The 25,697-nt window shown below is 36.4% G+C and overlaps 7 protein-coding genes across 11 annotated transcripts; 3 read left to right on the top strand and 4 right to left on the bottom strand.

Annotated features, from left to right (window-relative positions):
* Positions 1–644: 644 nt before the first annotated feature.
* Positions 645–1,112, bottom strand: LOC107216694 (histone H2B-like). Its single transcript, XM_015653955.2, has one exon. The coding sequence runs from the start codon at positions 1,089–1,091 to the stop codon at positions 720–722; it is 372 nt and encodes a 123-aa protein (XP_015509441.1). The 5' UTR covers positions 1,092–1,112; the 3' UTR covers positions 645–719.
* A 1,589-nt stretch (positions 1,113–2,701) lies between these two features.
* On the bottom strand, positions 2,702–4,201 carry LOC107216703 (histone H4). Its single transcript, XM_046736975.1, has one exon. The coding sequence runs from the start codon at positions 4,065–4,067 to the stop codon at positions 3,756–3,758; it is 312 nt and encodes a 103-aa protein (XP_046592931.1). The 5' UTR covers positions 4,068–4,201; the 3' UTR covers positions 2,702–3,755.
* A 17-nt stretch (positions 4,202–4,218) lies between these two features.
* On the top strand, positions 4,219–5,468 carry LOC107216682 (histone H3). Its single transcript, XM_046736974.1, has one exon. The coding sequence runs from the start codon at positions 4,300–4,302 to the stop codon at positions 4,708–4,710; it is 411 nt and encodes a 136-aa protein (XP_046592930.1). The 5' UTR covers positions 4,219–4,299; the 3' UTR covers positions 4,711–5,468.
* Positions 5,469–5,497: 29 nt separating this feature from the next.
* On the bottom strand, positions 5,498–7,871 carry LOC107216592 (histone H1-like). The gene is made up of 2 exons (XM_015653835.2): positions 6,165–7,871; positions 5,498–5,965 (listed from the first exon to the last, which is right to left on the bottom strand). Exon 1 carries the CDS (start codon positions 7,806–7,808, stop codon positions 7,119–7,121), a length of 690 nt encoding a protein of 229 aa, XP_015509321.1. The 5' UTR covers positions 7,809–7,871; the 3' UTR covers positions 5,498–5,965; positions 6,165–7,118.
* A 2,167-nt stretch (positions 7,872–10,038) lies between these two features.
* LOC107216603 (enhancer of rudimentary homolog) lies at positions 10,039–11,258 on the top strand. The gene is made up of 3 exons (XM_015653847.2): positions 10,039–10,254; positions 10,693–10,780; positions 10,909–11,258. Exons 1-3 carry the CDS (start codon positions 10,252–10,254, stop codon positions 11,127–11,129), a joined length of 312 nt encoding a protein of 103 aa, XP_015509333.1. The 5' UTR covers positions 10,039–10,251; the 3' UTR covers positions 11,130–11,258.
* Positions 11,259–12,958: 1,700 nt separating this feature from the next.
* Positions 12,959–19,988, top strand: LOC107216582 (phospholipase DDHD1). 4 transcript variants are annotated; one of them, XM_046738452.1, is made up of 10 exons: positions 12,959–13,617; positions 14,491–14,805; positions 15,392–15,565; positions 16,396–16,524; positions 17,775–17,916; positions 18,205–18,311; positions 18,469–18,768; positions 19,039–19,191; positions 19,378–19,533; positions 19,632–19,988. In XM_046738452.1, exons 1-10 carry the CDS (start codon positions 13,542–13,544, stop codon positions 19,778–19,780), a joined length of 1,701 nt encoding a protein of 566 aa, XP_046594408.1. In that variant the 5' UTR covers positions 12,959–13,541; the 3' UTR covers positions 19,781–19,988. The 4 variants fall into 4 exon arrangements, with proteins under 4 accessions (XP_046594408.1, XP_046594407.1, XP_015509310.1 ...); XM_015653824.2 differs by having other exon boundaries at positions 12,960–13,617; positions 18,469–18,782; positions 18,906–19,191; XM_046738451.1 differs by lacking the exon at positions 16,396–16,524 and having other exon boundaries at positions 18,469–18,782; positions 18,906–19,191.
* Positions 19,989–22,045: 2,057 nt separating this feature from the next.
* On the bottom strand, positions 22,046–25,689 carry LOC107228215 (28S ribosomal protein S22, mitochondrial). 2 transcript variants are annotated; one of them, XR_006904083.1, is made up of 5 exons: positions 25,649–25,689; positions 25,354–25,538; positions 24,545–25,017; positions 23,627–24,351; positions 22,046–23,556 (listed from the first exon to the last, which is right to left on the bottom strand). XR_006904083.1 is itself a non-coding variant. In XM_046738454.1 (4 exons), exons 1-4 carry the CDS (start codon positions 25,672–25,674, stop codon positions 23,893–23,895), a joined length of 1,143 nt encoding a protein of 380 aa, XP_046594410.1. In that variant the 5' UTR covers positions 25,675–25,689; the 3' UTR covers positions 22,046–23,892. The 2 variants fall into 2 exon arrangements, 1 of the variants encoding a protein (XP_046594410.1); XM_046738454.1 differs by having other exon boundaries at positions 22,046–24,351.
* Between the last annotated feature and the right edge of the window lie 8 nt (positions 25,690–25,697).

Here is a 25,697-nt window from a genome sequence, read left to right as displayed (position 1 = left end):
CTCAGTCGTCCCCTCCACTTGACATCCCCTCTCTATCAGCCAAGAGAATTTAGAGCACAGGAGGGGATTGAGAGCTCTCGCGCTACCCAGTGCACATAATATCCGTACATGCGTGCATCTATTTTCCATCTATTTCTCACGTGGATACCTGCAGCTCAAAGTAAACGTGTAGGTGGATTTTTGTTTTGATTAATATCAAACCCGTCAGACACTTTTCGGTAATTATTATTCCAGAAGGCAAGCTAAATGTTGAACACATATATCTGAATAGGACGCACGATGTGAGCATTTAAATATCCGTAATATTATGTAGTACTGATGAAGCCAATATCAGCTTGGTAAAAGACTCAGAATGAATTTAAAATTATTGCTTAGATAATATTCGATCTTATAATTATTAGCTGTTTGCAGAGCCTATAATTCACGTACGAAGTTGTCTGATATTCAACGCATTGCGCCCGAATTCTGTATAATATACTGAAACTTTTTCATACACATTGCGGGAAAAGATTTTGACGTGATAGTAAGGTATGCAGATATTTGGACAATTAAAAAAATAACGAGATCACCAAATTGTCAAACAATTCGCCATAAAAGGTTGTACAATTACCCCTCACACACTTCAGACTGTTACATCTGTGAAATACCGTTCTTTAGCGTTTACAATGATTAGTGGCCCTGAAAAGGGCCGATTCGTAAACAAATTGAGGCAGTCGCGCTTATTTCGAGCTGGTGTATTTGGTGACAGCTTTGGTACCCTCGCTGACAGCGTGCTTAGCAAGTTCTCCAGGAAGCAGAAGGCGAACAGCAGTTTGAATCTCCCGAGATGTGATCGTCGAGCGTTTGTTGTAATGAGCTAGACGAGACGATTCGGCGGCAATGCGTTCGAAAATGTCGTTGACAAAGCTGTTCATGATGCTCATAGCTTTGCTCGAAATACCAGTGTCTGGGTGGACCTGCTTCAGGACTTTGTAGATGTAGATAGCGTAGCTCTCCTTCCTCTTGCGCTTCTTCTTTTTGTCACCCTTCGATATATTCTTCTGAGCCTTACCGGCTTTCTTCGCTGCTTTACCGCTAGACTTTGGCGTCATTGTCTCCTATGCGTCGATGTCGAGAATCGAAGGACGACTGTACCTGCGCTCTCTCAAGCAGCATATTTATTAGGCGGCCAGGTACGGCCGCCGGGCCAATCAGAGAGCACAGAGCTCCAAACGACACGCCCATCGTTACCCGCACCGGGCATGCCGGGAAACGAGAAGCCCGGCTGCACGTTCCGCTTTGCAGCTTGCAGTCGTGTTTGTGGGTCGGCATGTAATTTCAAGCTATACTCTACGAACTTTATTTTATGTTGGGTTGCTTAATTTATCCACATAATTATAATATTCCGTACCTCTAATTCGTCTATATCATCAAACTTAGGTCTGGTCGCGGGATTTATACTAATGTATTTTCTATGAATCACAATTGTATACATATGTATATGACGAAAAATTCATTCCTTAGAACAGTATAATTATTGGTTGCGTCAAAGGGTATTTCGCCGGAACAAAAATTGACATCATGAGTACATGTTTCGTGATTACTACATTTTATAGTGTTTACGAGAGATTGCTTGAATAAATTTTACTGTAATTACGTGATTTCTCATGATTTCTAAGATATTTCATATGATTTCTTAAGATCAAAAAAATATTCTTGTAATCCTAAATGATTTTTCATGACTATCCGTGATTACCTTGATTATTACTAATGCAGAATTGTATTTTAATATTATCGATTTCATTGTGATTTCGCAGAATACTTATTACGATATTGACAACTCAATCGTTGCAGTAAAACATTCCTTGGGTTCTTTCGCAATTTTGGACCTATAAGAGTACGAGTAGCCACATAAACGCTACTGTATTTTTGGGTCTTGAAGGGGATTGATTGTCCAATATCTATTATCTGCTCAACGAACTATGTTTACTCTCCAATCGTTGGGAAAAATTAGACCCAGGATATGTAACCCAGTCAAGTCTAATTAATACAGCATAATAAATAAAAATGCTTGCTTCGACAAAGCAGCAAACAATAATATTCTTTGTTATCGGCCCTGAAGTCGATCACGTTCTGAGCATACTATTATTGATTTATATGTATACTGGATGTTACAAGGGCGGCGACGGTGTTTCTAGCCATGTGGAACTCCACGAGGGGAAAATAACTCGAGATTTGAGTATTCAAATTAATTTTTTTATGCAGATAAATTTCTTTAATTCAATAAAATTGATTCTAATTCAAGTGACTTTCAAAAAATTTCAATTAAATCTTTTATATTTTTAATTAATTCAAATTGATTTTTTTTAGTTCAATTCCATTTTTTTATAATTCAATTCAAATTTTCTTTTCTCTGCAGACAGATAATTCTGGCACGAATCAAAATTGATTCAAATCAACTTGACTTAATTTCTCATAATTCGTTTATTTCTCAATTAATTTTCATTGATTTACTTATTTTGCGTTAATTCAGGCGATTCTCTTTAATTCAGGTGAATTATAATTAATTTACAAACCTATTGACACGTTAATTCAGCGTGTTATTTCCCCCTTGCAACCCCACTTCCTACGGAACTATACATTTCGAGCACATTTTATTTTACTCACAAAGTATAAAATTACTCGAAGTCTTGACAATATCTAAATTAATAATAAGTATGGCAAAGCATGGGGCGAGAAACAATTATTTTCATTATCTATGCGAAATGGAAATGTAACGGTGTATTACCAGAAAAAGATGGAACATAATGACAATGACTACCCGGAATTTCGATGCATTCCCTTCTCGTGTTCAGGCAGCTGGCAGGTAAACCGGTGAGTTATACCTGGAAGGATATCCAATACAAATACCTATAACGGCCAGTCACCTATCCCATAAACTAAACTTACAAATGACTAGCCTGTTACCGCGTATCAGTTTATATTATTTAATTTCAAGAATATTCTGGTTTACAACGCGCTGCGCATAATCTAGTTTAGTACACATTTCCGGTTTTGGGATGCATAGTCAGATAAGAATAGTTGAAACCAGAACGCGATAAAACGAAAGCTTAGGAAAAGTCATTTGAGCTAACGCAAGTTACATAGGTATAACTATAATAAAGCATTTCATGATGCATGGCAGGACAAATATCAACTATTGATATTTGATTATATAAACTACTTCAGAGAAATAACGTTATTCTTGTTTTCGCAGATACCTATAGTATGTATAACCGCATCGGTTGTCTTATGCTGATAATTTAACAATGGCTCTTTTTATTCGATGACTAAATTTTTATACATAGATAGGTTGATGTTTTTATCGATTCATCACGAGTTATTCGTAGTTGTGCAATTGTAATTACTTCAACTAAATTACGAGTCTCGGATAAAAAACTGAATGAACAAACTTTTAATGCTTCAAATTTTGATTAAATCATTTAAATTTTCACTTTTGATGTTTCGATGGATGGTTGTTAAGAGTAGACTGGACGTCTCGCATGCCTCTGATCAGTAGTGGCATCTTCATGCTATCCAATACGGTATTGCTTAGTATAAATGTTAAATACGACTACATCGAATGAAAGATAAATATTCATGTCTGAATAGGATATGGTAATCAGGACAATGTGTATTTGTTAAACATGGTGATGTGATATTCGATTTGCATTAGAAAATTATTTTTGGCCCTGAAAAGGGCCGTTTTGAGAATTGAAGCGAGGACCAGGATAAATTTAACCGCCGAAACCGTACAGAGTACGACCCTGACGTTTGAGAGCGTAGACTACGTCCATAGCTGTTACAGTCTTCCTCTTGGCGTGCTCGGTGTAAGTGACTGCATCACGGATCACGTTCTCAAGAAACACTTTGAGAACGCCACGAGTCTCTTCGTAGATAAGACCGGAGATTCTTTTGACTCCACCACGACGAGCCAGACGCCGAATAGCAGGCTTGGTGATTCCTTGGATGTTGTCACGAAGCACCTTCCTGTGCCGCTTGGCTCCTCCTTTTCCCAAACCCTTTCCTCCCTTGCCACGACCAGTCATGTTGAAACAGATCAGATATGTACGACGTTGGTCGAAAGTACGAAGTTTAATGCGAGTGAGCGCGGCGCGACCCACCTATATACCCTCGACGCTCTTATCCCCACTCCACGTCCGCCGGCCAATCAGAGCGCACCATCTGGTTGAGCGCGCCGTTATATACCAGAGGGTCCGCCGGCAGGTTCCATTAAACTTTCGTGTTTGGCCACGCTCGTTTAGCTCCGCATCCATCGTTATGGCTCGTACTAAGCAGACTGCTCGTAAATCCACTGGTGGCAAAGCTCCCCGTAAACAGCTGGCGACCAAGGCAGCACGGAAGAGTGCACCGGCCACGGGTGGCGTTAAAAAGCCGCATCGGTACCGTCCTGGTACCGTTGCACTTCGTGAGATCCGTCGTTACCAGAAGAGCACTGAGCTGTTGATCCGCAAGTTGCCGTTCCAACGACTCGTTCGTGAAATAGCCCAAGACTTTAAGACCGACCTGAGATTCCAGAGTTCTGCTGTTATGGCTCTTCAGGAGGCAAGCGAAGCTTACCTTGTTGGATTGTTTGAGGATACTAATTTGTGTGCAATTCATGCCAAGCGAGTCACCATCATGCCTAAAGACATACAACTGGCTCGTCGTATTCGTGGTGAACGTGCTTAAATAGCTCTGCAATGAGCCAATAATTAACCGGCCCTTTTCAGGGCCACCAAAATAATTTATGCACAAGAATTGAATCTACATATATGCCGAACATGAATTTTCGTTGGGCTTATCCAATTTAACCAAATTCCTAAAGCAAGTGAGCTGTTGCAACTTTTGTAATAATGCAACGAACTTCGAATTTTGTTTATTCTACCATTCCATCGAAATCGACTCCGTACTTGCCAATCATTATATTTTAATTGCTTTCGAAGTAGTGCCCTCGTCAATTACAAAGTTGCGTGTAAACATCCGAACATCAAGGTTCGCGTATCTCAAATGCGAGAAGGCATGAGAGTAGCCCCCATTTTATTGAACTCAATTCTGAACAAAAACACTCGGATACATCTTCATTTGACACGATTTGATAGAACATGGTGTCTAGTAGAAGATACGTAACGAATTCTAAGGCATTTTTAGGTTATTCAAAACATGCAGGAAAACTAAAAGACGTATGCAAAAGGCACTCTACATAATCCAGAAAGACAGCATACATTACTTCTACTACACCTGTTAATAGGGAAAAATACGATTTGAAGTGGGAATCCACTTTTTACAAACAGTTACTCAGTGAACGTCAATAAATATATCATTTGCAGCAAACTTTAAAAATAGAATATTTCCAGGATACAACAAAAAAAAAAAAAAATTCAAAGACATGTCCAGGACCACAGGACACCACGGAGACAGTAGATATTTTGGGTCTGAGAATGGGTAATTCAATTGGAATTACGGAATTAAAAAATGTAAATTGACCAATGGATCGCATTTTATTTTGTACTTATATTGATTTAACTAATTTATTTCGGTAATACCATACCGGCATAATTAATTGGAAAGCATCGAAAAGAATTCATTAGTAAAAAATATATTGATTATAAATAAAATTGATTCTGTAGTAATATATAAAATATGCAATCTGTAAAAATAAATCTACAGGTAAAAAATTAAATTCTTGCAAAAGTACATATGCAAATATCTGGAATTAATAATGTATAAATCTGAAATTAAAAAATTTCATTCATGAAAAGAAATCATGATTGCTGAAAATAGTAAAAAAAAAAGAGTTTGCGAAATTGAAATGCTGCTACGTATATCTACCACAAATTAAATGTCATGATTATATTATAAAAAAATTTTAATATTAATAATAATAAACATGAAGATAGTTCAAATTCAAGATTTCCCAAGATGAACTTGTTCCAACTGAAGCTAGCTGAAAAGAGAAAATAAATATGTAGTTTATTGTTTGTGTCCTAAATTAGGACGGGAATGGAAAAATTATATTCATGATTTTCAAAGACAATAATAAACACATGGCCGATATGTCAACAGTTGGTTTTAAATTAATTAGGAAGAGAAAGGAAATGCAACATTTACGATAAAATACGATATGACGTTTCATTCTTCCTAACCTCAAACGAAAAGTGTCTTCAGCTCGTAGGCTAAGCGATTGCAATTATTGTACGTACATCGACGAGTGTCGTAACTGCGTGACTTTATCACCGAACTTACAGGTAGTCAATTCACACGCGAAAATTATATTCACTCGTCTCGATCAGCGTAAGCAGTGCAAAGCTACGCTTGCATGACGTGCGAATTCAGAATGGGTCGTAAAGCCAATACAATCGCATCCGGTTGAACCTCAACGCGTTCGCACACGAAAAAGAGAATACATGGACCCTGAATGAAGTAGAAACTCGACAAGACTGCAATCCTTAGGATTTATAACAGGCAGACTGTCAGCTTCAATTCTTTTTTGTAATCGTTTCCGAGCATTGAAATAACGGCAGATTCGTAAATTATCGACCTAGCTCCTGACTAGGCCGATGAAAGTTCTTCATAAACTGTCACGTGCCAACGTTGGTAATAGACTGTCCGTTGTTCTCTATACATATACCGTTTACCAACTAGAGTAGCGCGTACATATAAAACGCAGAAAGCACCGCTTGACGATAAATTTCTTTCATTTTTGCTTAGGGAAAACCCTATAATGCTAGCAATCGACGGATCTACTACTTCCTGACGTTTTAGTGAACGCGAATCGACTCGCTGGCTAAAAGATTTGATAGTTTATCGAAGATCTATGAAGACGACAGAAATAAATTTTCGTCTGATTTTAGCAACTATCTAGTATCGGCAATACGGATAATTTATAACTCGTAATTTGCTCTTCAAAATAACGATTTCCGAAATGTTTGGCATAAATTTTATGTATACACCATCAACATGAAAACGTGCGTACGATCAAATTTGTTTTGCAAAAAATTTTTGATGGTCCTGATAAGGACCGTTTTTTTTGTGTTGATGCTGCTGCTTGCTGCTGCTGCTCACTGCTATTGTAGATGACACCTGTAAATCGAAGCGATTTACTTCTTTTTAGGAGCAGCCGCTTTCTTCGGTGCTAGCTTGGCGGTTTTCGGGGCAGCTGTTGCCTTTTTCGGTTTCGGTGCTTTAGGCTTGCTTGTAGGTGCTTTAGCGACTTTTTTGGCCTTGGAAGAGCTCTTTGCTTTTGGTGGTTTGGCGGCCGGGGATCTAGCGACTTGACGCTTTTCCTTTGTGACAACACTACTAGCAGCGCCGGTTTTTTTCGCTGCAGCTGCTTTCTTGGCGGCACTCACCTTCTTATTAGAAGAAACGGCTGAGGGGGCAGCCTTCTTCTTGAGTACAGTTGGTTTTGGTGCTGCTGGTTTTACCTTGGGTTTGGAAGTCTCACTCTTCGTAGCAGAAATCTTGAACGAGCCAGAAGCTCCCTTGCCCTTGGTCTGAACTAAAGCTCCAGTGCTGACAGCAGCCTTCAGGTATTTCTTGATGAAAGGTGCTTGTTTTTCTCCGTCGATCTTGTACGTAGCTGAGATGTACTTCTTAATAGCCTGCAGAGATGAACCTCCGCGTTCCTTCAGAGTAGAAATTGCAGAGTTGACCATCTCAGACGTACGAGGATGCGCCGGCTTGGTACGAGGTTTCTGCGATTTCAGAGCAGCGGCACCTTTCTTCGCTTGTACAGCCGGACTGGTTGGAGTAGCGGCTGCTACAGGTGATGCTACCTTGTCTGCCATTACTGCGGATTATTATTGATGTCGAATTAACTTGAGAGCAATTATTTAGATGCGAACAAAACAACTGATGCACGAGTTATGACGATACTGCCAAGTCCCCACCCAAGCTATGCCCGAGCGCGGACCATGGAGAGAGGCCTCAAGCGTTTCACGTAGTACGCGCAACGAGTCTCCGAGCTGGTGGAACCGGGTAAGCGGACGATAATCGCTCTTCCTCAGCTTTCCTGGGGTTCCTGGTGGTCGGGCTTTTGTCACCAGGTGCTCCATACTTTCGACAACGGGTTGGAAAAGATTTCGAACGAGTTCTTGTATAGAATTTCTCGAAAATTGCGAGCGGCTGAGACTGTGCATCTCCGCTGCGATCGCACCCTGGTCAACAATTGCTACGTTTCCGACCTAGGTGACGGTTACTGGGTATAAAATTAGGTGATACTTCAAGTCAAAGCTTTGCTCCAACTCCATGCAAAAATTCAATTTTCTAGGTCGACCTGGAGCGACGATATAAGCCGTCGAAGTCGGAAGGGATGCGAGCAACCTCCATCTCGGACGACGCGATTTGCTCGAACAAGATTCGGCTCGACATCAGCAAGGATGAATGCCATCCTCGCAGATAATCATGATGACAATAGTTTTTGGATAAATTAATTACGAAATTTTCCTCCTCGAATTAATTGCCGTGCCGATAATCCGTATATAAGTTAATAAGCATGTGGTGCTTTCGGTTGATGTAGGTGCAGGTAAATGGATTCAGTCATTATAGATTGTGGAATGAACAATCCAATATTGCAGCCTGATATAAACAGAGCTATTTTAATTTCGATTGGGGTGTCTGATGTTTCTATTCCGTAGATCCCATTAATACATTCCATATACTTATATCTAATGCTGATAATTATTTAGAAATAGATCGTTGAAGCTTTTATTTATTTGGCGTGTATTCTCATTATACGTCGATGGTCCAAGTTAATTATCTGAAAATGTAAGACCACCATCATATTTTTATGATAAATATTTCAATAACGCACATTACGGTTTTTCGATATACCGTTTTCTACTTTCTTATTAGGTTTTTCTGCAAGCGTTTTATGGCGCCGAAATATGTACCATGTATGGAAACAGGGTTAGGTTTCGACAGGTAATAAAATATCAGATCGGAAGAATTCGACAGGCTCGATAAATTATATTTTGTTATAAGAAATTCACATAAGATTCCTTTAATGGGTAAAATAAAATACACACATCAAAAATTAATTGAAAATCATGGAATGTGACGTGATTTTAAAACAATTATACCAATAAGTATAAGATACAGTATATTCATTAGTTATCATCTCAAGACTGTTACGAGCCATTGATTTAACATTTTCAACATCAAATCCGAAATTCGGATAATTTCCGACAATATATAAATTTTATTATGGTCGATTTCGACGTTCGACGTATATGTATATCTTCGAATATCGAAGTCCACGTATCTCCCGATCGAACGCAAAAAAGACTTAACAGCTCCATTCTATATGCAATTTAAAAAAAAAACAACACATTTTTATTTCACAGAAAAATTAAGGAACGGATGAATTCTACGAATTTACTAATGCGATTTCGTAGAATTCGTGCAATTTATTTATTTCTGCGTCAAATGAAAATGAATTGGAGGGTTTCTGTTCGAAATTGTGTATGGAGTGGGACGTTTAAGCCGGTCGTTTTCGCTTATGCGATACATGGACTTTGATGTTTGGAGATACATACGTCCACGTCGAATCCGACCAGGGCACCCCCTTAACCTATAATAGAAGAGTGAAAGGGTTACAATACAGCTATAATCATGATTGAGAGTGGCATAACGTGCTACGGATTCTGAAAATCGACTGAAAATTTGTCAACGGTTGGTTAATTCCTTAAAAAACGGTTGTAGCTATAAAATTGTGAATTTTTTGATGTAGGTTTATAAAGTTATCGATACAGAAATGTATAGGTTACGAGGAGATTCTAAACGGCTTATTACATGTATTACATTGCGAATATTTGTTGGATTTTCTCCACGCTATTGGTAGCAGATGTCATGTATCATCATTAACCGAGATGAATAGGAAAATATTACAGTAAACTAAGTGCAGAATGAGACCAAAAATATTAGCTCAAACTCCTCGAAAGCTAAAGAAATTAAAAAAAAAATCGTTTTCAAACCACGGAATTCGTGATGAACAGTCAACAGCGAACGGCAGAACAGTGGAACCCGGACCGTTCCAATTCCAATACCTTTGTTCAATCGAATACTCTAGACCTGCAGTTTTGTGGTTATTTTTGCAAATCTCAACCCTGCGTTTTATTTCCATTATCAATTTTGTAAAACATTTGCTAACCATACAGCCAAAAACTTTTACGTCTCCACTTCGATCGCCACATCGCAGTTTTCACATCCAAACTGATTTGACTTGACAAAATGGTGAGTGACTACTCGTGTTCTGTCGGCTGAAGCGAAACGGGACGATCACGTTGTAGAATATTTCTTTTACGTTTAAATCGACTTATTCACGCGAAATTTTCCTTGTCAATGAAAAATTATCGATTATCATTAGAATCCTCATCGCAAAGAAAGTAATCAGTATGCCTGTGCGGCAATCTCTTCGAACAATAAATAGTTACGGAAATGATGACAATGTTTGTTTATTCCCGCAGTAACAGCAGCCTGCAGCTGCTCAGTTGAACACGTTTACATTTTGCCAACAGCAAGAGGAGATTTTTATTTTGATATTCACGTAACACATTATTTACGTTAATCATTTTTCCACACTCATTTCTTGTCTAAATATACTTCCTATATCCATTACAGCATAATATGCCAGCATCGTTCATCTAATGAAGAAATTATTTTCATTTTCAGTCTCACACTATATTGCTTGTTCAGCCAGGAACCAGGCCTGAAACGAGGACATACTCGGATTATGAAAGTGTCAACGAGTGTATGGAAGGTAAAAAAAACTTATTTATTTTCAAAAAAATTAAATTCGTATTGCGATCCGCCATTATGTCTGACCACGATGAGCGTATGAAATTCAACTGTTAATATGTGAATTAAATGAATAATTTTTATTTTTAGGTGTATGCAAAATCTATGAAGAGCATTTGAAGAGGCGAAATCCCAACACACCTACCATCACATATGACATCAGTCAATTATTTGACTTTGTTGATCAATTGACAGACTTGTCATGTTTGGTTTACCAAAAATCGACAAATACTTATGCCCCCTATAACAAGGATTGGATCAAAGAAAAAATATATGTGTTATTACGCCGAGCCGCTGGCCACAGCGAATAACCTTTGCCATTAAGTACACCTAAGAACGAGACCTTTATCTTCACGTATAAGCTAAGTTAATTCTAAGTACATTATTATAATATTGTCTATATTATTATTAACAATAAATGAGCAGTAAGAAAAACGAAATTATTATTCTTTTCAATTCCTGTATCATCATCAAATTAGCACTCTTTGTTGTTGCAAATCTTTTTAACTAATTTCCTGCAGAGAATTGAAAAGGGTTAGCTTTGTAATTTGCATATTCAAGTTTGTTAAAATTTCAAAATGGGTTGGAAACCATCAGGTATCATCTTTCACAAGTTTAATTTCGTAGAATTGAGTTCACCATTCGAAGCCGTACCTTGATTTTGAATCGATTCTCGCGAGTAAAGAAACAAGCTTTGTACAAGGAAACTTTCGTTCATTGATAAATTATATTCGAATGTCTAAGCGTATGTTATTCACCACTGATAAACTATTGTTGATTATGAGATAGTACGGCATAGAATTCTTAGTATTCGAGGAAATCATGCATAATTCTTATCTACCAAGTATCATATGTGATAAAGATAATGTAACACACTGCCTGTCGTCCAATATTTGGAGGAAACAATGGTCCTCCAGTTTTAATATTTATTAGTCTGTAACTGATGTCGACCAAACAACCAGAGAAAGAGAAATCCATAGATCATTGCACATAACTTATGTGACGAAGTACAGGAAATATGTTAGTTGTAGGCATAATTGGTACAAGTTTTTTTTTACCTAGCTACCATACAGAAAGTGAATGTTCCGCGTCAGTTGCGTGCACTGAAAAACACAGAATAATTACACCTTGAGTAATATGTATTCATGATTTATACCACGCTTGAATAATTCGAATGATTAATTAACCGCAAAAAATTTTCATACATAATTTCTAAACGTAATAAAATTCCCGAGCCGGTTTTATATCCGTTGACCGAAATAGATTATACCCAATATCAATCCGTGATTTAACGATTTCGGGGTCGAACGAGTATTGAGAATTTCAACTTTCGCGACACTATATCTTAAAGTCTATTGACTACATGGCTAGAGAACTTCGTAGTTAAGAAAGAATGCGATGACCTTGAATAAAGATGATGATCCTTTGGCACACGTGCATGCATCCGTGAGACGCAGACACGTGGCAAATAGTCCACAGACTGCGCACCATCAAGTGTAGGATGAATATTGAGACGAAATTACGTGCATGGTAGGTGCACGGTCGATTTTATATCTTATTATATACCTGTTGACACATATTTGTCAGTCTCCTCACCCTTTCAAATGCAGCGGCGACGCCGCGCGCAGGCTCTGCAGTCGCCGTCGTTGCGGCATTATAAATTTTTTTCCCAGTAATTTGAAATTTCTATGATATTTTTGCTGTATTCAGCTCGTAACAATCAGTGCTTAGCAAAATGCAGATACAGCGGTGCGTCTTTATACTCCTCAATGCATCGTATACACTGATCCTTTATCATATCACTTACTACGCAGCCTCTGATTCATCATTAGGTATTATATATATATACACGTTATATATACGTTGTATTCGATGTGTATCGTACACACGTCTTATCTTCCTCCTCGAAACTGAAACGTCCTGCGTAATGACACCCCCCCTTTTCATACAGCTGTTCATCTGTGTAACAGGGTCATGACAAGATTTGAAGTAAAGGATAAGAAATAAAGAAAATAACCATGGAACTGTATACAAAACATCGGTTGCATAACCGCATTAGGCAGGCGGAACACATATTATAGCAGTGGGGATGAAGGAACGTTTTTACCATCGACTAAAGCCGCTCTACGGAGCGTTAGAGTTCGAATCGAACCGACTGCCGACCGCTCTGGTGCTTTAGATAAGATAATTTTTTTCGCATTAGAAGTCAGTGGAAGTCTTGCGCCAGTGCGAAACGGTCGGATTTAGACCTGCGGCGTGGCTCGGCGTATCATAAAATAGTACATATTACACAGTCAGTCAGTCAGTCAGTCGGTCAGTCAGTCGGTCAGCAAGTCAGCCTGTACATAATATCTAGTGGCGTAAAAATAATTCAATAAAACAATCGCTGCATAGAGCGTTATATTCATGCGGTATTATTTTCATTGCATCGAAATCTGATCTGTCATTAGAAGGAGACGCAGTCAATGGCGTAAAGGAAAAATCAACGTCCTGACAACATTGACAAGTAAAATTTTAGTACAACCTTTCATATCGCTGGACAAAGAAAAATCATATATGATAAAAAAATCTACGCTCGATTGAGTCGCGTCTCGTGATCGGAGTGACATCATCGTTCTCGTATATTTTCCTCGGGCTTGAGATTCACAGAAAAGGCACACTCGTCACTCGACATTTTGACAGTTTGACAACGACGTTCACAGAGGCCAGCAAAGGGGTTTGAAATGTCTGAAAACCTGTTGAACGATGTTGATCCCCTGAGCGAAATACCCATGGAATCGGATTCACGGCCCACCGAAGGTACCGGAATCACGATTTTTTGTTATGTTTGAACACGTGTTTGTGCCGCCGTCTTATTTCCGTATAATTTATTCACATTCCTTGTACGTAATTTTTCCACTCGAAAAATATGCACTTTTCATTTAATACTCCAACGTATATCTGAGGAAAAAATTGCGCATTGTATCGTCGTGAATAAGTTATTTTCATTTCTTTTCTCATCCCGGAGTCACAAGGCCGTTTCTTGTTATACATACGAACATAGTATATCTATCATAGTATCTTATCTTCCAAATATTCAACTGCTAATTCGAAACTGAATTCTTACGAAAGAGCTACGTTACAAATGCGTAAGAAAAATCCATGGCACAAGTTCAATTATTGCCTCAAGCTAACGCCGCTCGTTATCTAAAGAAACTGTGAACCCGTCGATATTAATAATGCAATCCCCTAGGAAAGTATCGACAATATTTCCATTGTCTCGATATCCAAGAATTATCCATTTTTCCTAGGATGTTAGAAATTTTATTTTAGATTACCACAACTCTTCATTGTTCAGCTCAGTAAAAGCCTTTAAAAAATAATTTTTTCTCGCCAACGAACTGGATATGCAAATATAGATAACGTACAAGATAACAATAGGTTGCCTTAATTCTCTGTGTATTTATACATGGAAACAATATGGAAAGGAGATGTAAAACATAAAACACCTGGCTAGAAATGAATAATATCCACTTCGTTACATGCATAACTTGGCAATATTTTTTACCAACGGATGAAATTTTGTGCGATGAAGTATGCGTGTGTGAATAAATTATGACGTCAGCACTAGTCTGAGTAATAATAATAGTGTTTTTGCATGCATTATTCTTTTTCTTTCATGTCTTTCCAAAGAGCTGCAAGACAGTTTGTCCCAACACAATGGAATAGAAGAAAATTCAGACATCGAAGTAAACGAATTAGAATATGCAGAGCCTCTACCCCCAGAAAAAGTCAGATGGTTTTATAAAGAGGGAGTGGACAAGAGATGGGTTGAATTTTGTGGATACGACAGTCTTAGAATTGAAAATGTTTGGAGACGTCGAAAGAGCGGCACAAATGAACACAACAATCTTACCGCTGATGGGCATATGGAAAGAGTTGTTGTCAGAGGTGGAATGTATGATGTAGAAATAGACAATATGCGATGCGTCTCAATTTACTGGCCAGGTAGGCTTATAATGTCGAATGTAAGACTTGGATATCAAGTAGTAAATAAACTTGGCAAACACAGATTAATTTTTCTAATTAGCTTTCTTTTGTAATCACTTTGACTAATATGTAATTTATCGTGGCCTAGAAAAAAATCAACAGTTACTTATGTGTATTAATACATAATGTGCACTAATGAATAACAAATGATTTTGAATTCAGTCCTATCGTCACACATGAGTGTCTACAGATTACTTTGTCCTTGAGGCCAATATGGCTAATTTTCTCCAACAACATCTACAATTGCTTGCCAGAAGTACATGATATATGTGATCTTGCTAGAATAAGTGTAATTTTAACATCTACTAGGGTCGTGTTGTACACTTTTTAGTAATTGACCCTTATGTGAGAAAATTTAACAGCTTTAGACTTTTGTAGTAAGATTTCTTTACCGAATGATTTTATCAGATTTTCACAGCAAAAAGTTTCAGTAGTCATATTGTTCTGTTCATATTTTGGCAGTTGGAAAATTTATGAAAAATTGTATAAGTCTGGTACAAAACATTTTTCGGTTAATACCATTGTGTTATCTACTTTGTTGAAGGCGAAGAATGGGAAATAATGAGGGGTACTTGGTTTTATGATGGCAGTTGGATACCGCTGGAACCGGATCCCTCGCGGGCTATAGAAGAAACACATCTTACGTTGTTTCAAAAATCGTCTCCCACCCAATCTAGTTCAACGTCAGCAGCCAGCACCCCGTCACATTCTTACAAAGGTACCTCAGCCTTTCATTTTCTCTTTCTCTTAAATGTTATTTTGTTACCAATCTCGAGTGTCTATACTTACTGATCTTGAAACTTTTGCAAACGATTTCGTTCATCCTCTTCTGTTATCGTGCTCATGATAACTTCCAATGTTATTACACGGAGGTATAATATATGTACGTATATATTCATAAATATGTATAATATATACGTGACAGTTTGAAATTCAACAGTTTGGACCATGTTTTGTTAGTTTTGGCAGGCATCTGCATTATGCCTAATGCGTCATTGCGAAACCTGGAATATGCTTAAATGTCTCAAATAAGTGCATTAATTAATAAAAAGTAAATGGCTATCAGTGTTATTTACAAGAAAATTATACATAAGGCGCATAGCAAACTTACTTTCTTGAGAAAAACTCTATTTTTGGGAAGTTGAATGAATTTTCTCATTTCCTAAATTCATACTTGTAAATTCTTTGCTTCACATCAACCCAATAGAATTACATGACATCTAGATAATAGAGCAATTTGAAACAGCGGGACGTAACTTGAGTATTACATAAACAATTGAAAAACTGTTTCCCACAATAGCAGATTGAAAATTCTGTTTTAATGTACTATTGTGGAAAACACAATATCTGCACCTTCTATACTTTATTGATGCTCAAAATATTTGTATTTTATACAATTTGAAAGAATATCTGGGTAGACTTGTCTGTGTTATAAAAATAATTAAAAAGTTTTGATCAGTTAATAATTGTTAGCACACATGTATTATCCAGATATTAATGACTTCAGAATTTATAGCTAATAGTGTCACCTGATTGCTTTCATTTTAGTTCTTCATACAAAAAACTTTCCCGAATTCCATGTGGATTGGCATGCAGTAGATGATGTAGCTCTCTACAGTGAAAATACACCAAGCAAATTAATGCGTAGCGTAACACTGAAATTGGGATTCACCAAAAGTAAGTTAAAATTATCTTTGCTGGTAACTATTATCTATAGAATACAGCGTTTTCTTTTCAATTAATTTTTGATTTTGCTATCAAGTGGTAATCCGAGATTTTTATCTACGCACAATAAGTTTCAATTTCAATTAGCATAATTTGTACATAGGAAAATCAATATTTGTATGTTTCTTTGAACGCTTATTAAAAAATCATTAGAAATAAGTGAAAAAGGAATAATGATTTCAAATCATTGTATTTGATATGTTTGGTTGAGCATGCTAGTCAAATTGCCAAATCTATTAATAGAAGAGTTTAAATCAACAAATTGTTTTACTTTTTTGGCTGCAGATCATGTAATATTTATAATGTGGCTTATTCACGAATCATAAGTATGATACCCACGTTTATTTTTGCTTCAGTATATTCATCTATAATACATTTATGATCTCCACAATTCCAATTTCGTCATGCTACTGAAATCATTCAGTCTTTATTTTCTAACTTTGAATTTAGATTCATTTCAATATTTCCATTCATAGCTACTGCAACTTTGCATTTTGTGTCATGACATCCAGAGCTATTAATCCTGACTCTATCATGGCTTTTTATTAGAGAAGGCTTAGAGTAACTTAACTGTACTGAGTTTACGTTTTCAATTTCATTGATAAAATCATTCAGCCCGAAACAATCAATTATGGATTTCCGAAGTAATAATGGTACACCTTGAGACATCCGACCATTATAACAACATTTTGTGACGCAGGATAAGTATCTCATTTCTATGCTACCAGACCCAATTTTCAATTTACCGCAGCGTGCCAACTTTTATTATCTCTGGCATTGGTGTCGGAACAGTGTCAATGAATTGAAATATTATGACTTAAATTTCTGGCGTGGCGAGCAATATGTACGCTCACTGCACGAATTACTACAATACAAAGTCTGTTTCGTTAAATATATATGTAGTGCTTTGCAACCTATGTTGATTTCTGTATTCGTAATATCTAAATTCCAAATAAAGAACGCGGCCCGAGTTTGCCTATTGGATGTAAATTGTAGTGATGAATTCCACGTTTAACATGATGCAATATTTATTTCAGAGTTTCTCGGAAATGTTCGAGCGAAATTAGTTAGCACAATACATCGCCGTTGTTACAGGCCATCGTTACCCCAAGGAAAACCCATCTATCGAAAAGGCCCCACTGGTATACGGAATGTCAATGACATTAACATCGTTTAATTGTTTCATTTGACGTTTGTTACAGCGACGGGATATCGCCTAAGGAGAGGATACAAACATCCTGCAGTTATGGACGATAAACCACACGACATCGATCACTTGGTTTTTGTCGTTCATGGTATCGGACAGAAGAGAGACACTGGAAAGATTATTCGTAACACAACATCGTGTGTGTCTATGTTTTTGCTAATAGTCCCTAAGGCAATTGGACAGAGAGAATATTTGAATTATCATTCCTATGATTTGTCATTGTGCTCACCGTTCTTCAGAAATACTTGAGATGATACAAAGCCACAGAAATTTCTGATATGCACCCATAATTAGATCAGTATTGGTTACATAACGTTCTTGTAAGGTTTTAGCAGACTCAAATATCTTTTAGTAGACCTACATTAATTGCCTTTAGGGACAGAATGTATAGTCGTTGCATATTTCATATGTGTTATATTACGTAGTTTCAGAGAATGTGTCGATTGGTTAAAACAAAAGTATTTTCCAACTTTGACTCACCGTGCAGAATTTTTTCCTGTTGAATGGAGATCTTCGCTCAAACTTGATGGAGGTGAGCCTCAAATCTCCAAAAATAAGTCATACATGAGATAATCCAGACACTAATTCCGAGTTGAAAATAGGATTGACTTGAATGACATCTGTACTCAATTTAATTTTTTAGTAAGGAACAATTATTTCACCAAAGATTCTCTATCTCACCCTCACAGATATCGTGGATGCTATAACACCTTACAGTGTTCTGAGTATTCGTCATTTACTGAATACATCGGCGATGGACATTCTCTATTATACAAGTCCATTGTACGGCGGAGAGGTCAGAGCTGGTCTTCAAAAAGAGCTCAACAGACTTTACTTCATGTTCGCTAGTCGCCATCCAAATTGGAAAGGGAAAGTATCCATATTAGCTCACTCCCTGGGTTGTGTAATCGTCTACGACATTGTCACAGGATGGATGGGCCCTGACAATAGACCTTCGTCACCAGCATCACCCGAAGTTTCGCCAGAAGGTCTGCAATTTCCTGTAAGTTGACAAATCCAATGTTTGACAAAAACATTTGGTTTAAATTGATTGAAAACTGAATTGTTAACAATCTTACATATTTTTGCTCTTTAATGTACTAATTATCTCTTGTTCTTTTCACAGATTGAGAACCTCTTTTGTCTGGGTTCTCCGCTATCGGTATTCCTAGCTTTGCGCACGCGTGCTCCATCCAACAGAATTGGTGTAATGCCACAAGATTTGTGCAAGCGATTCTATAACATTTTTCATTGGTCAGATCCAGTAGCTTATCGAATGGAGCCATTGTTAGAAAGGGGATACAGTAGAGTAGAACCTGTGCTGATACCCCCGTACGGTGGGGTCGATGGCCAACCGTGCGAACAGTCACCCTCCTCGTCGAATGCAGTTGATCCAAATTTACCATCTGCAGGTATGTTTTCCACACCAACACTTTTTATGTTGAATGAAACATTTCTTTTCAAATGTATAGAATTGTTCAAGATATCATATGAATCAATTTCAACATGCATTCATCCTTGGATTTACAAAAACAAAATAATCACACATTTCAACTGAACATTTCAATCTGATAAATCATGGTCAATTTTCAACTCAGAGAGCGAAGAAAGAGACGAAAGCCCAGGAGATATGCCAAGTCGTAATGCAGACAAAGGCTGGAGTCTCTGGGGCTTGGTGAGAGGTGGGTGGAGCACGAAAGATGGCACATCCTTGTCTACACCAGATATGAATCCACCATTTCATCCTGATCAAGGTAAGGACTAGGTAGATAAGATAAGATAAGGTAAGGTAAGGAGTAGTTTTGTTGATCAAGTTTTATGCATTTAATAATTTGATTTCTCTTTCCGTCAGAACTGAAGCCTAGATTGGATTACGTCTTACGGGCTGTTGGTTTGGGGCGAAATTACCTTTATACAGTTACAGCTCACACTGCCTATTGGAGCAACTATGACGTAGCCTATTTTGTACTGACTAAACTTTTCCCTGCACTGGAAACATGATGTTGGCTTTTATTTTTTTTATTTGGGCCGTTTTTCGACCCTGTTGAACTCCACTAGTCCACCACAGGCCTTCCAGGTTTGAGCTTGTTAAAAGGCCTGCCACCAAAAATAATCTGTGATAACGGAAAAATGATACAATAACATAATAAAAAAAAAAAACATTTATGGAATAAAAATAAATCGGAAACAGGATCGAGAAGATGAAGAAGAGGAAGAAGAAGGTGAAAAACAAACTAGGTGTACAATTCTGAATAATTTGCACGATCGAAGGCTAAATCCAAGCGTTTCACTCTTCGGGATCAGATACAAAGTTTTACAGTATTGTACAGAAATATACAGTTGACGTGAAAATAGGTATCAATAGAGAATATCAGTGTTTCGTACAAGAGTGAACAGTAAATTCTCATTTACTACGTGTCTATCACATTAAATAGGAACATATCAATAAATTGTATTAAAACAGTCCAGGATCACCTATTTGTTGAACTACCGTCGTTATTTGTGGATTCTTGCAGTAGAATCTCGATTATCCGAAGGTCCAAAATTTTGGAATACATAACCATGCATTAACGATATTTTGAGTAATTTCGCACGTAAAAGCTAATAGAATAATGTGTCGTGTGTTAACCCTCTGTTGCACAGTGGTAAACACGTATGTACCACCTATATTCCATGGCTTCTATTTCAGATTGGTGATCAGCGACCTCAAAAACCCCCGGAACGTGTCTTAAACATAAAAAATATGGCTTACATAAATGTGTGCAACGAAGGGTTAAAGGCGACACATTATATGTATAAAAGTAATAAAATTATACGTGCGTTTTATTTCCAATATTTTTTAGCATTTGTATCATTTCGTCTAACATAACTGTTCCATTCTCCGAACTTTCACTGATTCGAACTAGGCCGGATGCCAATTTGATTTGGATAATCATCGTCTACTCTATTAAAACTATATTACTTACAATCAATCCAAAATTTTCAATTTTAGACATTCAAACTGCCTAAAGGTTTATTAAAGTGTATCTGTACGGAAAAATCGTATCTATTCTTATAGTTAAAATGTATTTTTTAGGTCTTTGCTTATCAAATGTGGTCATAGTCAAGCTTTGTGTAACAGATGAACTTTAATATTTTTCATTATATAGTTTTGATAAATTGGAAATACTCCGTGAGATTGGAAAAGTTGTCTATAAATAGATTATAAATCGTACATGCCAGTCACGATAAAATTTTAATGGTAATTGGGATTACATTAGTGTGTTATTTTTCAGTTCAATTGATCGACGAATCAATCACTGTCGCGAAGTTGAGTAACAGTGAACTACGTGAACTACAGTACAATGTTCGAACAGTAAAGAGATTTCGATAGTGCTGTACCGAAATTTTTTTTGTATATGATATCAAGATATTTACCATGTAAAATTAACTGTTTTTACAGAATTTGATACCTATCTAGAGAATATTAGTAAAAAAATTTGGGTTTTTCATTATTAACCGAACACAGGCCTGTTATTTTAAGTCTGATAATGTTATCAAATGTTGCTTGTATTGTGCTAAGCTTTTTAGACGGTTGTTTAAATTAATATCTCTGTTATTTCTTGTACGAACAAAAGAACAATGATCAACAATGTTGCCGTTAAATACTCATCGAATAAATAATGAATTCTAATTTTCTAACACCGTTTAACAGAAATCAGTGGAACAGGGTACATTGAGTCGTAAATAATTAAAATAATTTAAAAAAAGTGAACTAAAAATAAATGTGTAAAACGCGTAAAATGACGATAGTACTATAGGTTTTGTGGGACCTTGAAATAGTGAATGCGAATGAACTGGGACAAGAAAAAAAAAATTCCGTAAGATCTACTATTAGGGAAAGGAGAGAAGGAAACATACATTTGTATAAAATCATCATGAGAGTATTGATTTAAAATTAGGTGATGCAGGTTTATTTATATCAGTCTAATTCATGTTTACGTAAATGAATATTTGATCTTTGGTTTATCCTATCCACAATAAAATGCTCTCATACTTATGATGAATTTTTACGTTCTGGTGAAAGGATAATATAGAAGATTGTCAACTATACTTAATCGTAGGTATGATATTTTCAGGCAAGGCAGTATATCTGCTTGTGTATGTGTCGATTGAAATACTTGATTATTTTATAGTGTTCTTCAAACTGATGTCGCATGCCGTATGGGTAAAAATTACTGTACAAGGTAGAAGTTTCTGTTTCTTGAATATTTTTTTAAAATCCCATATACATGCTCAAGACTCGATACCAAGGTCGAAGTGATGTGATGAATGTCATGAAATTTTCATCACATTATTTTCTTCAAATCAATCACTAAGAAACGATAAACTTCTAGGAGAATATATGTAGATATTCAAAAAACTGTCTGTAATATAAGCTTACAACCTTGACACAGCATCACAATGCTAATTCAGCTTTTGTCAAGTGACGTACATTGTTAAAAATTTTATACTTTATAATAATTTATACATGCAGCGATAATGTAGATGATAGAAACTTTGTTGCCGAATTACACACATATTATACAGTTTATCATCACTGAATATTCATTTTGAAACTGGTAGAGATAGTTTGTGACTTTAGCGTCATATTATAATGATAATCGCGTGTACTGTTTGAAGCAGAATTCCTATCAGCAAAACAATGTTGACTAATTCGTAGTAAAATTTACAATTTAATGCATCCATTTTTATAATGTAACACACCATATGTTTTGTTACTTTGTACTAATACTGGTCAAGTTTGTCATCTCTTGTAATAGTTTACTGTATATTGATGAATTCTAATCAATTTTTACGCTAGATTTTTACAACTTAATACACCAATTTGAAGACTACGTGAATTTGAAGACTGCTATAATAAGCGAAACACTCATGTTCACAAATGTTCGACAGAGTGCAAAGTTTATGTGTACAAATATAGATTTTTAAATGAATGTAGTAGAGTCCACAACATTTATTATATCAATCTCTATATGCTTTGCTTAAAAAGAGAGTTATAAATGCTTGATCACGTATCATGGCATAACATCCTATGAAGTTGGAAAGTAAATATTTTACAAATTAGCAAAGCCTTCGTAGTTAATGACTAAACTATTATCGGATACTTTCGTTTTTTCAAACTATCCGTAATGATATATTGTAGAATGTTTTACATCCAAGAGAACAAATAAATGATTCGACTTGGACATTCATCTACTTGGATGCATGTGCACAGATTGAATTTATTGTTAGGGTTAATAAAATCACGTGGAACCACCATCAAATCGTATACATAATTAATGTCATATCTATTTTCAAAACTCTCCTTGCTTGATTTTTGATGATTATCTTCTCATGCTAAAAGGTAATCCTGTTATTCCAACAAGCTTTAGCCAATTAATTGCTAAAACATGTCCATCAGATCAGGTCGAAAATTGTTTGAAAGTTTAGTACACATTGACTAATAAAGTGTCTTTAGTACCTACATTTAGTGTGATTGCATTAACATCACAGGCAGAAAAAATTTTTACAAATTAAGTATTAGGATGTCATGACATATTATAATATAAATAAGTATAGTCGAAAAATTATTTTCATTTTGCAGTTTGAATACAAACGTTGTTACTACTGACTACTGTCGTTATTATTATAGCAAACAGCAGCTACTCCCATCATTTGGTAATTCATCCTAAACCGTCTGAGTTTTGAGGTCCACATCCCAAATAGGTCAAGAGCATGGACTTGGAAATTCTAAGCTGTGAATTTTCCCAATATTGCATTAAACCGAATTTTTATCAGCCTTAAAAAATGTTTATGGTAACAAACCATGTCGTTTTTTACAATGATTAGAGCGAGGTAATCCTAGAATATTTTCTAAATACTGGGAGCTACCTCAAATTGCAGGCGGCTTCCTATTTTTTGCCCCCATCTGAAAATATATGAAACAAGTCATTAATTACTGCAAAAATTTCTGGCATATGGGAGTAATTAGTCAAAAATAATTTGGAAATATTTGTATTGGTGAATAATTAACCGTTTTTCCTTTGATATACTTTATTAATCTAAAATTATGATATTACAATGTACACATTTCAATCGCTACCATGGGCTCTCTTAATGCCTTCGTTGACTTCAAGCTTGGCATTTTCTAGATTAACGTATGATTTTATCGCTAGGTCTAATGTATTTCTATTATTTGAGTCATTATCAACAAAACTTTGAATGAACTTCAATTCATCGCCTTCAAATTTGGTCTCTGCTGATTTTGCCGTAGGATGAATTTTATGATATAACTGTATTAGTAAGACAGCATCGTCCAATCTCGAAGTCTGAATGTTCTCCAGAATCAAATTATCGATATTTCCTTTCCAAGCCAAATGGAACGCAAGGGGACCAAAGTGTCTGGTTGACCTCAAATAATTGAAGTGCTTCATGTTATTTACGTAAGAATAAACCGTCTCGGTTACCCTATGATACTCTGGGTCATTAGGCTCAAACTGTACACAGGCAAGATCCAAAATGAACTCATATTCCTCACGCTCAAGTAAATCCTGCAGATAGAAAAATATGAAATAATTAACTCGTAGGTTATTAATAATAAGCAAGGAATATCATTGTATTCATTATTCGACATGAGGTGCCAATCACTTTGGCAAGAAAATAACTGCTCAGAACTGCACTGAATATAGAATTTCAACAATTTTTAGAAAATATTTCTGCAGTATATAAAATTTATACTCTCACCATTAAATACTCTTCTTGAAATAATTTAGGCGCATCAACTTCCCGTCCTTCTAGGGGAAAATAGATTTGATTCATTCTGTGCCTCTCTCTAGCATCTGCACTTCTCAAAATCCCATCTGGATCTCTGACTACAATAAATCTGTCCACATTGGAGATGCCATAAGTTATGTCTGTGAAAACGAATTTTGCTGTATCGTGTTTTTGGAGAGCATGATCATTCGATAATATGTTTGGAGTATCGTTAATCTTCTTCACAACTGGTGGCATTTGAAGACGCAGATCTGCTTTTGCTTTTGCCTCATTTAATGCTGCTTCCAAATCATCATCAGTCATAAACTTATAGACTGGAGGCTCCAGCTTTTCACCATCTTTTCGGTGACGATAAACTCTTTTCAGGTCCACTTTGGTCAATGTTTTAAGCAAATCCTGTACCTCCTTGTTGAAAAACAACGGTGCCGGGTCTCGATCATTTTCTAAACATTTATTATAGAAATAAAGCAATGTATTGTTGCGATACTGCAAAATCTGAACAAAACAAAGCTCAATAGCGGATATCCAAAAGTGGCATTTCTAAAGCTCACATCTAACACCTTGATAAAATCAGTTGAAGATCAAATAAACCAAATGAATAAAATATCGATACTGGCATTATTGCTTAAAAAATGATACACAAATATGCTTTTCTGATTGAATTTGTAGTCAATCCTAGTCCTTGATCAGTTAAGTACTGGAAATACCTAAGTCTTTTCGTCTGAAAAATAACCTATAAGCTCTGAATACGTTTGTAGAGACTTAGTAATTAGACTTACCGGTTTCGGAAGGTCTTGAGCTGAAAACTCGGTACTTGATTAGCACGGCGGTATTACGTGATGGATTTAGTAATAATCCACTCAAATTAGAGAAGAATGTGTTGTTTTTAAGCACTCTTGCTACCCGTATACCGGTGCACGCCATTTTCCCCAATTTTCCCGTGCAGTATGCTTTAACTCGTAGGCTATAACAGTCCCCATGTTACCGACAAGCGACTTTTAAAAATACATGAAACAATTCGTCGGTAAGTACGCATGCATGCATGTATGTATATGCATGTATGTATATACGTACAATGCATACAATGTCCACACATGCATACATTCTGACGATATCCTTGCGT

The sequence above is a fragment of the Neodiprion lecontei genome, chromosome 4, assembly GCF_021901455.1.
Source record: "Neodiprion lecontei isolate iyNeoLeco1 chromosome 4, iyNeoLeco1.1, whole genome shotgun sequence".
In the NCBI taxonomy this organism is placed as follows: Eukaryota; Metazoa; Arthropoda; class Insecta; order Hymenoptera; family Diprionidae; genus Neodiprion; species Neodiprion lecontei.
This window is presented reverse-complemented; position numbering and strand designations above follow the sequence as displayed.